Source organism: Sapajus apella, unplaced genomic scaffold (genome assembly GCF_009761245.1).
Source record: "Sapajus apella isolate SASKATOON/1434 unplaced genomic scaffold, GSC_monkey_1.0 scaffold9, whole genome shotgun sequence".
NCBI lineage: Eukaryota > Metazoa > Chordata > Mammalia > Primates > Cebidae > Sapajus > Sapajus apella.
The window spans coordinates 32069317-32081733 of NW_022436949.1; the positions used below are offsets into that span (position 1 = coordinate 32069317).

At 33.1% G+C, this 12417-nt stretch overlaps 1 protein-coding gene across 1 annotated transcript; it reads right to left on the reverse strand.

Moving 5' to 3' along the window:
• Positions 1-1268: 1268 nt before the first annotated feature.
• SLITRK6 (SLIT and NTRK like family member 6) lies at positions 1269-8133 on the reverse strand. Its single transcript, XM_032277465.1, has 2 exons — positions 7532-8133; positions 1269-5009 (listed from the first exon to the last, which is right to left on the reverse strand). Exon 2 carries the CDS (start codon positions 4983-4985, stop codon positions 2463-2465), a length of 2523 nt encoding a protein of 840 aa, XP_032133356.1. The 5' UTR covers positions 4986-5009; positions 7532-8133; the 3' UTR covers positions 1269-2462.
• Positions 8134-12417: the final 4284 nt, after the last annotated feature.

A 12417-nucleotide genomic window follows, 5' to 3' on the forward strand; every position in this document is an offset into this window, starting at 1 on the left:
TCATTAATTTCAACCGTTAAAAATATCTTGCTTTTGGAAACCATCGTAATTTTCATGCCAGTTTTAAGTTATATCCAGACTAAGGATTGTACTTTGATTTTGGGGATGTACTTACATGGCTTCTTAAACAACTTTGTTCTTCTTGATTATAAGTTAAAGAGTGAACCTTATTACTTTAGGCAATTAACGACAAATAAAGATGAAAGAAATATTTCCTCCATCCCAAAGAGAAGACTTTTTTTGAGGGCATGTCTCTGTCTGCATTCATGGATCCACTCCAAGGATTCTCCAAGCATGGGAATATCTTAGCTCTTCCTAAAATCTCTATGTACCTGATTAGAATTAGAAAATATTGGCAGATATTCGACTGAGTAAAAGAAGTACAATAACATGAATTCTGGCCTTTATATATTTTTCCGTTGGCAATTTTTAAAATAATGTTTGGGAGATTTTACTATCTACCATGCTGAATATTTTTTGGTAAATATGAAGCGTTTCATATTCACACTACTTTCCCTTATAAATTATTACTTAAGAATTTCCACCTTCATCCTTCCAAACTTTGCAAGCTAATGAAGAAATCTGGTTTTCAATAAGTCTTTTAATACATGACTCTTGATTGATTTCCATTAATATATATAATAATTTAAAAGAGAAAGGTCATGAAATGAGTTCACATTACTCATAATTAGTCTTCATAGCATGCAGCACAGCCTATGGTGTTTTAATCAACCAGAAGAGTTGTTATTCAAAATAAAATAAATAATATATATTATGCCATTTGTTCAAAGCTGGATATTAAAAGCCAAAACATTTAATAGAACATTTAGGAATCACTGAAATATTGTTAAGTAAATTGAAGGGAGGACTTCCTCCAGGAAAATGTGTTCCTTCATAACCCAGTGCATGAATCTGTGTGGTGTTCAGAATACATTCCTAGATTACCTTGAATAATTTCACTTTGTCTTGTGAAAATGTGCAGTTATGACTGATTCTATAATTAGAAGGAGAGAAATAAATCATTTTCTTTTGTATTTCATTAGAAAATGATTTGCTTGAAAGGGAAAACTGCTAGACATACTTTAAGTTGGGCTCCCTGTGAATCATACCAGAATTTAAATAGACTTTTTCACACCATGAAGGGGATACTTCTGTGTGTAAAACAACAAACAGAAATCTCTGTTTGTGTGTCTGTATGTTTGTGTATGTGTCAATCCTTACTTGATTGCATTATAAGTCAGGCTAATATAAGAAAGCACATTTAAAAAAGAGTTTTCATTTTAGTTTTATTGTAGTGAGTAGTAATTTTAATTTTCTTGAAAGGCACCCAAGAATAATTACTTTTGTGAACCAAAAACATATAAAACTGTACAGAATAAATATTTCATAGAAATCTAACTATACCTTCTTGTAAAATAAAGCTACATTGTCCCTCTCTTGAGGCAACTTAAACCACTTACCTTTAGAAGTGCCTTTTGCTACCGATTTATGGCATCTATCAATATACATCAATAAAAATAAAATTTTTCCTATTGACTTTACAACTGTGAATTACTTGCCACAAGAAATGTATTTCTATCATGGTCATTCAAATTTACAAAGAATTAATCCTATGAAATAAAGCAAACTCAACAGAGTCTCTAATCATATGTACAACTGAATCTCAGTAGCATTTTAAAAATATCCCAAGAAGAAGAATTACACTTTGAGCATAAATGACATAGTTCAGTTCACAGCAGCACTGACATTAAAATTATCATCTACACAAAATGTGTAGAAAACCCAAAAAGTATGCTTATTTATTCCACCTGAACTGTTAATCATTTTTACTTTCTAAACTTAGAATGCATGAGAGTGGCATTTGTTTAAGCTCAAATGTTCAAAGTTTTGAGCCACCCATGGTGTATATAATTACAACCTTTATATTTTTTCTTCACTATTACTAATTGTCAAGTTCCAGTTTCTTTTGCATTTATTGCAAGAAAGTTAGGTATGTTTTACAATACACATTTTTGAAGTACATACTGGTTATAAACAATGTATTCCTTACATATTATTATTACATATACAGGTATGTTTTTTAAATGATGAAATCCAATTGTATTAATCTATAGGGAAAGCAATTCAAGGAAATTTGGGATACTTAAATGTTCAACCATTTTAGATGTGCAAGAGGACTTCTATGAAACACTTTTTAGTATATGGAGAAATATTACTATAACCCTTGAATGATTTACATGCAAGGATTTGTTTTATTGGGGACAGACTAAATTGCCTGAAGATAATGTCATGGCTTCTCCCAGTGATCCCTGAGCTTCTTTTTCTTCTTTTTTTTTTTTTCCCATAGGTTACTGCTGTGCTTAAGTTCTGATTGATGACACACTCAGGTAAGGCACTTATTTACAAGGTATGGACTTAAAACAGAATCACAGCATTTCTGTGAAAGCCCTCCAACTCTCCATCTATGTTTGCTGCTCCAGGACTTCTAAATAGTCAGGTTCAGCATGTAAATTAGCTTTGAGTTCAAAATACTCATTTTTAGTCTGTTCCACTAATACCTTCCTGGGACGTGAGTACATTAATGTTTCCATTAATTTCAACTCTTCGTGGGCTTTAGGATAATGAGCTTCCATATCAGGCTGGAGCTGAGCAATGTTTTTCCTTAGGTATTCTGTGATTCCCAGTTGCTGAAGTTCCCTTTCTTTTTCTAAAATGTTTCTATACAACGAGCTGGCATCTTGGAAGGATAAAAATTCTGTTGATTGGTTCGTGGTTTTGTATTTCATATTTGACCCTGTGAGTGGTGAATGATTTTCCCGTTCTAAAAGACTTCTTTGGAGATGTTTTGCATCACTTCCTTCTTTCTCATTCCTCTCTTCTTCCTCTTCCAAATGCTTTGGACCAAAGGATGGACTTCTATAGACATGAACCATGGGGCTCACCATGTGCTGTTCGTAGAGTGAGGCAGAGGGTCTTTCAGTAGTGTGATGAGTTGTTTTATGGCCGTACATGCTGTACTGAAGATGCACAGGACTGTTGTCTCTCATTTGCTCATCTACTTGTTTCTTTTTGTATCTTCTCCTGCGGTGAAGAACAAGAACCACTATCCCTGCAGCACAGAACACGATAGTGATGAACACAATCAGAAGTCCCAGTATTAGAACAGACAGTGGCACAGCGTCCGTAAGAGATCGTAAAATGGTTTCGGCCGTATTAGTTGTTGTAGGAGTGGTGACAATAATGTAACTAGTCTGAGTTGGCATGGATGGGTTATTTACTAAACCTGGACAGAGAAGTTCACTATTCAGGGCTTTTAGTTCTTTTTTGTCGAGGTGCCCAGGGGAAGTGCAGAGAATGTCATCTGTCACTGCGTTCTTGCCTAACTTTTGTATCCATTGCTGCAGTCCAACCAGGTCACAGGAGCAGTCCCAGGGGTTATCCTCAAGGTCAATCTGGGTTAGTAAATCAAGATCATCCAAAATATTACTTACAGGTAGATGGGTAAACTGGTTTGTTTTAAGATTTACCTTAGTTAGAGGAACCCCTGAAAAAATATGTGGTGGTAAAACTTGGAGGAGGTTGTTATTTAAATAGAGGACTTTAAGTTTAGGCATTGGATGAAAAGTTCCTGGCAATATTTCCTTAATGGCATTGTATTCAAGATATAAGTATTCAAGATTATGGAGACCAAGAAACATGCCTTTACTTAATTTGGTCAGATGGTTACCATTTAGATAGAGCTTTTGTAATCTTGTCAGATTCATAAATGATCCTTCTTCAAGAACTTCAATACGATTGTTTCCCAAGTGAAGCATTTCCAAAGTGAAATATTCCACTAGATCAGACTTCATTAAAGTATGAATAATATTCCCCGCTAGAATTAGCTTTCTAGGATTTTGTGGAGGAGGTCTCAGATCTGATAAGCTTTCAATGTTGCGCTCCTGACAATGTATTAGAAGTCCTGATGGGGATAGGACTTTGCAGTTACAAGGAATAGGACAGTAAGGTCCTGGAAGTTGAGTGGATGGCTTTGTAATATAAGGTGTCAAACCTGGTGCTTTGGTGGGTGGTTTTAGAATGGATGTGGTCTTAGTTGCCATGCGACTATCATTTATTGAAGATGTTGCTGCCAGATGTAATGATCCTGAAGGATCCTCATGTTCTTCATACACTGGTGGAGTGGGGCACATAGATTCCTTTTTTAGTCTACTGAGTATACTTCCTTTAAAAATTGGAGGGCTATGGCACACAATATCACCAGTTATAGACTGTGGAGGCATGTTCTCCAACCAAGTTTTTAACTGCAATAAGTCACAATTGCAGGCCCATTTATTGTCCTCCAACTGAAGATCCAGTATTCGGCCAATGTGTTCTAGAAAACCAACGTAAGGCAATGTTTGTAATTGATTTCCACGAAGATCTAGATGAGTTAAAGGAACAAATCGGAATATGTTTGGAGGAAGACTCTCAATAGCATTGTCATTTAAAATTAACACTTTAAGTCTGTTGAGCTTGCTAAAGGCACTTGGTTCAATCACTGTGATAAAATTGTTATCTGCTTGTAGGAATTCCAGGTTTTCCAGTCCATGGAAAGTATCCTCTTTAAGAATTTCTAAAGAATTGTGATTGATATGAAGTTGCTTAAGGAGGCCAAGGCCATTAAATGCACCTATCTCAATTTCTGCAATATTGTTAAATCCAAGGTGTATTGAAATAGCATTGGTAAGCCCAGAAAAGTCATTAGTGTGAAGCATTGTCAAGCCATTATTTAATAAGTTTAGTTGGAAAGGTCGTGATGGTGGCACACTTATTTCAGATACCTTCTTGATACCCTTTTCTTCACAACTTATTATCATTGTGCCATCTTTTTCCTCGCAATTGCAAAGAGAATCACAAGAGCCTCTGGTTGAGAACACTGGAGTTTGAGACTGTGAAGATATACAGGCAAGGAGAGATGAATAAAAAAGATGAATCCACAGCTTCATGTTGTCATGTGATGAAATCTGATTCTGTAAAATAAAATGCAATAGCAAGGGACTTTAGTGGGCAGAATTGAGGTGGAGATGAAGCTGACATTTTCAAAATAACAAGTTTTTCTCCAAAAACCAAATGACTGATTACCATGAAAATATGGGTACCTTGTTACATTTACATCATTTTTTTTTTCTTTTTCTTTTTCTTCCTAATACTCGGTCAGGCATGTCTGGCTTACTTTTAACTTGCATTGCGGTCACAATATAAAATTTAGGTCAAAGAGAATGTAAAACATTATATCATTATTTGTGTCACATCTATGAATAACCTGCATTTTAACAGATGAGAGAGGTGCTGGCTTAGAGCACTGATGCTTCATGATGATGCAAAGTTATACATTTGAAAACATTTTTTTTTAACCTTAAGGTACATAAATTTAAGGCTGGAGTATTATAGTGTAAGGCAACTATGTAGTTATTAGGAAGAAGCATAGAGAACTGTAGGGAATGTAAAAATGATAAACACAAGGTATGTGTGCCTATGTGTATATGTGTGTGCATGTATGCATGTAGCATGCATTTTCTTTCTTTATATTGTTGAACTGGGTGTCACATGATAACATCTAATAACTGTGTCTGTGTTTTAACTTGCTTCAGTTTTGGCTTAAGATACATATATATATCCTTCCGTCAGAAAGCACACACATTTAGTTTCATATATATATATATTATATGTATATATACATATATATGTATATTATATGTATATATAGATATATCTTAAGCCAAAACATATATATATATATATATATATATATGTTATTGTTTATTTCAAAAACCTTGAGGAAAATGTGTCTTTGATCATGTAATAAAATACAGTACTATAATAATTCTGTTTTAACTATTCAATCTAGGGCAGTTTGTATAAGTGTAATAGTATCAGATACATACACTTAAGAGTGATCATTGAAATTTCACTTAAATCATTATATTTAATATTGAATTCTAGAATCAGTATATTTCTTGCTTTTTAATTATGTTATAGATGAGGTTGAAATCATAAAAACTAAAAAAGAAAGATTAATCTTTAACACACATTTCAGGCTATTGTAAAAGAATAAACAATACTTCATATAAACATAGCTAATGACTTCCTAATGAGGTTTTGAAACAGTTTTTAGGGCACTGAATGTAATCACATAATGAGGCAGCTGGTCTCCTTTATTATAAGGCTTAAAGTCACAAATGATGAAATCTGAAACAATCTGTACTATATTAAACTTTTTGATGATATCTCAAATTTGTTTAAAAAAAAAAAAAAAAGGACGGCTCAGAATAACATCATGTATTCCAATTCCTTAAACATTAAGAAATGCATCTGAAACAGCAATTCTTAAAAAGGTTTTAAGTTTTAAATGACAGTTATACAAGGTAAACATTTATAGCTATAATGATATCTAATTTTATTTCCTTTCTTTAAATATTATACTTTAAATTTATATAAACTAAATTGAAATATAAACACCACATCTTATGACTATTCAACTTTTCAAAATAGTTATCACTTTTCATTTTTTGTTGTTTGAAATGTGAACAGTAACTGAATCAAGTTAAAATTCACGATCAGATAAAACATACCAGAACCCAATCAATAATCCTGAAAGTAAACTTTCATTCCCTGAAAACATAATGTTTTATTTAAAACACATATAGTACAAAGTTTCTGAAAGGCAACAGAAGAGACCAAACAACATATTGTGTTTCTATGTAAAGGAAAAGTTAGAAGACTTAATTTTTCTATAGGGAAATAGTTTGATTTTAAACAGCTTTGTGAGCTGAGGTTATAAACAAGCAGATTGTAATTGGAATCTTCAACTTGTGGATTAGCTTCCACAACCACTAAAAGTACTTATTCTTAAATTACCAAGAAAGAATAAGGTTTATTTCACCAGGTGTAGCATCTGGAGAAAATAGTAAATAATCTTTTAGTGATAAACTCTTGTTATTTTTAAAGTTCTGTATGAATTTTATACTTTTCAAAATGTGCTGGGAAACAGTTTCTAATCTTTTCAGATACACACAAATTTGAAAAGCGATTCTCTACTGACAATATCTGATACAGTGGTAAAGAGGTCAAAAGATACTCGTTGACATGTTTTCTGCAACTACATATTTTAAGTCAGAAAATCCTATAAGTAGCATACAAAATGCAAAAAAATTATTCAATATTTTGCTTGTATTTGCAATTCAACATTCACATTTGAAAGTGATCCTTCCTTCAGAAAGCACACATATTTAGTTTCTAACAACAAACTGCATGTTGTAAAAGAAATAGTGGAATATTATATTTGTTCTCTAGAGCCAGCTGTTAGATTAAATGTCTGCTGCTCAGAGAATACAGGCATCTGCTACAGTGTTAGTTGTGCCAGTAAGCAAGAATGAAATTGAATATCCTTTAATGCAAAGTTGTTTATTTAAAGAAGGTAAACATATAAATTCACTCACTTTACTATAATGCAAAGATAAGTATAAGAAAAGCCTAGAAACATTCATCTTACCTGCAAAGCAGAGACTCTTCCTGACGTTATCTGTAATGCACAGCTGGAAGAGGTGTTCGAAGTAATTCAGTTCCTTTATGAAAAACGAAAACACCAACCCTGTGTACTTTCTTCTCAAATATCACTATTTGGCAAGTCCCATAGCTTCACAAAGTTAAAACCTCTGGTCAAAGACAGAATGCTGAACATTTCATTGAAAATAATTTCAAGCAGAGTGCATACTAGAGCATCCTGAAGCAATTGTCCCTTTTTCCCGCAATTAAAATTCACGGCATACTTCACAGCTATGCTGACTTTTTTGCATATAGTTAACCATTTGCAAGCTGCTGAATGCAGTAAGTAAACAAGATGTTGAACAGAGCTGGGATTGATCACTCTTGCTTTCTTAGGTTGTAGATCCAAGCTACAGCAATGTTCTCCTTCCTCCTTTTCTAGTATTTCTTGTTAGCTCAGTTTGTTATTAGTCAGATCGCCAAGGGCTGGGAGGTAGGCGTAAATAAAGAGACTTCTTGGCTTTTGACTCAGCCTTTAAGCCCTTCCCCATCAGAGCGTTTTAATCTGCCAGTGTCATATAACACAAGAGACAGCTCCACCTTGGGACTGCTCAACTCCTCCTCTTTCTGCAAATGGTCTTTCCACTCCCTTTCAATACCAAATATAGTGCAAGTGAATTTTGATGGAAATAATAATACGTCACTTTAAATGCTTAATAGGACATTGTGTTATTATAGCAAGCTAAATAATACATTATGTTAAATTTTCAACTAACACAGTTCTGCAGTGTTTGCACACATGTGTGCAGAAAACACAAGAATGCTGCCTATAGAGTAGTAGCTTCATTTTTTTTTTAAATCTGATATTTATAGTTGAAATTGTGCACTAACTAGATTGCAAAATGTTAACACGAACTGCTTGCCTGCAATATCTGTATTTTTGTATTCATTATATAACTTTCTAAAAGCCTTGTATGTTAGGGACTCTAAGTTTTAACTTCATTATTTTGTTCCCTAGAGCTAAAATTCAATAATGAAACTTAGAAATAAACTCTTTCAGTTATTTTAATATATTTATTTAGAAGAAAAGCATAATTATTTAAAAATATATTTTAAAAGTCTTAAACACAAAATCATTATTGATCAAGTTCTGTTTATCATTTTCAAAAATATAAAATTATATATTTACAGATAAAATGAAACATGCAAATATTTAGATATTACAATAACCTGATTTGTATAGTACTAGCTCAGAGTGAATTTATTCTTAAAAGGTTGTATCTTAAAAGTTCCTTGTTTCTTCAACTCTTAAAAGTTTCTGAATCGTCACTATTATTACTATTATTACTCTTAACTGTCAGATTCCTTATTTCTCAAAAAGCCTGCGCTTTAAAAAATCAGTCTTCTTATCTACCTTCCTGAACTTTTGCACATCCAAAGTACATATATTAGATGCTGTCTTTTATTTGTTTATTCTGTTTAGAATAAACACAGATTCTAGAGGCCTTTTATGTAATACTAGATGCCATTCCAGAAAAGGCTATTTATAAAAAAGGAGGGTTGATACAATTTAAATTATCAAAATAGAAGAATAGCACATTGGACTATTATTTAATGATATACACTCAGATTCTTATAGTTTTATATTCTCAGGGTGGCATATTTGTTCTAAAAATGTAAGTGCTCTGTGGTAATTTTCAATATTCTCATTTTCCTTTATATTTCCCAGGAATTAAGTCTCTCATTTATTTTGTTGGCGTTTTGTGCTTTAACGTGGAAATGAGATGATGATGGAGAGGAGGGGATTGGAAAATAGAGTAAAAATAAAAAATAAGAGAGTATAAGTGAAACTAAATATAAGAATTAGTTTTTGACACAATTTGCTGCTAGCTGATAGCCAAATTAACTTAAATCAAGGTAATGATTTAGAAAGATAGAAATTAGAATTTTAATTAATAGAAAATGAAAGGGCAAGAATAATCTCCCTCCCAGCTCTGTGGTCATAATTCCCCAAATGCATTCTTTTAGGTTTTGAAGTCAAGTTCATAGGACAAATATTCTAGTAGCATAGTATGTGAAGCAAAAATTTTCAAGCCTATATGTGGACAAATGAAAATACTTTCTTTGTAGATTGACATGTTTCTCCCATGTCCTTCAATATGATCATATATCTATTTTTTACATAGTATACACATAGCAGAAATTTAAAGTTCTTTATCATGAATTACTTTCCTACATAATTCATCTTGTCTTTTTAGTGCATAAATTATCGGTCAGTTGCACTAATTCCTGGTCAATTCCTCACAATGGAAAGGAAGAGAAATATTGTCTAAAAACACTTTAAAGAAACTATTCACTTTTACTATAAGTATTGGGTGGGGATAGAAAGACTAAAAGAAATAATTGAGGAGCAGTCTATAACATTTAACTTAATTTAGAATGGTAATGTTGATAATTAATTACTCAGCATTATCTCAAACTTAGTTAAAATATACAGGAACACATCTGTAAAGATTGTAGACAAGTCTGCTGTTCTCTAGGTTTTCTTCAGTGTATTTCTTCAATCATTATACTGAATCAGTAATGTAGCCATTCTTTCCAAAATGTTTATGGCAGGATATGTGCTAATGATTATTGAACAGCATTTATTTTAATGATATTTTTAATTTCCAATTAATCCATGGGAAAGTACTTTCTTAGTGTAGTTTTAATAATAAATTCATCACATAGTTATAATAAACAGTGAATTATATTTACCTTTCCACCTAATCTATGCCTGCTCCCCAGTAACTTCATATTATTACTATGTTATTATTATTATTATTATTATATAGAGGCAGTCTCACTCTGTTATCCAGGCTGGAGTACAGTAGTGCAATCATATCTCACAGTAACCTCCAACTCCTAGGATCAAGAGATCCTCCCACCTCAGCCTCATAAGTACCTGGGACTTGGGGCATGCACTACCATGCCCAGCTAATTCTTTTACTTTTTATAGAGACAGAGGTCTCACTATGTTGCTCAGGCTGTTCTCAAACTCGTGGCCTCACGTGACCCTCCCATCTTGGCCTCACAGAGGTTAGACGCTAATTATTAATAATAATAATTATTATTTTTGAGACAGAATCTCACTCTGTCACCCAGGCTGGAGTGCAGTGGCACTGTGTCAGCTCACTGTAACCTCCATCTTCTGGATTCAAGCAATTTTCCTGCCTAAGCCTCCCGAGTAGCTGGCATTACAGGCACCAATGACCACAATTGGCTAATTTTTTTAATAAATAATTATTCTTAGTTACAACCTGTAAATTATGTGTTCCTATAACTTTTAACAATATCTCTGCTTTCAAAGTGTATATTTCCAAAGGGCCAACATGAAAGTATTATAATTGCATTGATGAATACCAAGCAGTCACAAGAAATAAACCTACCTCTGTTATTAATTTTGGAGCAACAGCCTACTATCAGAGTATTTTATGGTGCATGAGGGCATAGGAAGTGAAGGCCTTCTTTTCCTGCTTTCATGGATGCAGGGAGATCATCTTAATATCCAATGACCACAAAGACTAGATGGTAGAATGTTTTATGAAATTTGTTGCACTGATAATGTGTGTGGTACAAATAGGATGAAAGGACCAAGAATGAGCACTGGAAAAAGGAAAGGAAAAAGTAAAATAATTAGATTTATTCATTCTAAATAGGATCAGTTCCACCTTAGAGTGGCTTTCCACTTTTTCAGTGTCACAATTAAGAGATTAAGTGAAGACATGGGTGAGATTGAGTTTAATTCAAAAATAAAAAGACTTGCAGGGAGAGAGCTCTGTACCATCTGTGGTGTAGACTGAGGCATATTTAAATACTCTGAAGTTAGAAAGTATAAAACTTGGTGGTTTTGGGGGGAGGATAATACTACAGCGAATTTTAAATATTAGATAGTGGTTTCGCTCTTTGAAAAAAAATTAATCTTGACTCAATTTCACTTTTTACATACTTATATGATTGTTTTAAAAGGAATATTAAATACAAGTTATTGGGAAACAGACACTATTTGTGGGCTCTGCTTTCTTTGTACAGGGAATTACCTGAAAATCATAATGCTGCTAAAATAAAATATTACAAATACTTACAAAACAATGCATGAATATAGTCTCTAGAGACCCTGATACACTAATTTTATAAACATTTAAAAATTGTTTCTCATTTTGTACCAAAACTTTAAGTTTGAATATACCTTTTGAAGAGTGTCTTTGTTTCATTAAGAAACTTTAAAAATGCTAAATAAATAAGAAAAAATAAAATCCACTAGCAATTCCATAGCTTAAATTGAACTCAAATATTTATATGTCCATTGTCTTTATTGTATATACAAGTAAATAATTTGACTTATTGACATAAATCCAGATCATAGAAAATAATAATAGAAGAATGTTGCCTTTCATCTTTCAAAATTCTCTTTTTTTTGAGAAGGAGTTTTGCTCTTGTTACCCAGGTTGGAGAGCAATGGCGAGATCTTGGCTCATTGCAACCTCCACCTCCCAGGTTCAAGCAATTCTCCTGCCTCAGCCTCTCAAGTATCTGGGATTATATAAAGTAAAGGCATGCACCAGGCCTGGCTAATTTTTTGCCTTTTTAGTAGAGACAAGGTTTCTCCATGTTGGTCAGGCTGGTCTTGAACTCACGAACTCAAGTGATCTGCCTGCCTTGGCCTCCCAAAGTGCTGAGATTACAGGCATGAGCCACCCATGCCTGGCTTTATCTTTCGAAATTCTGTGCTAGATAAGTTTCAAATCGTGAACTTAGGGTGTTCTTCCATGTTTCACTGGAAGAGGTGACAAAAACACTTTCTAACATTACTTTTTTTTATTGTTGCATAAGAATAAGAGCATAATCATCATG

Excerpts from the sequence above, each read along its gene's own strand:
- SLITRK6 (XM_032277465.1), bottom strand. The coding sequence starts at position 4,985 with ATGAAGCTGTGGATTCATCTTTTTTATTCATCTCTCCTTGCCTGTATA.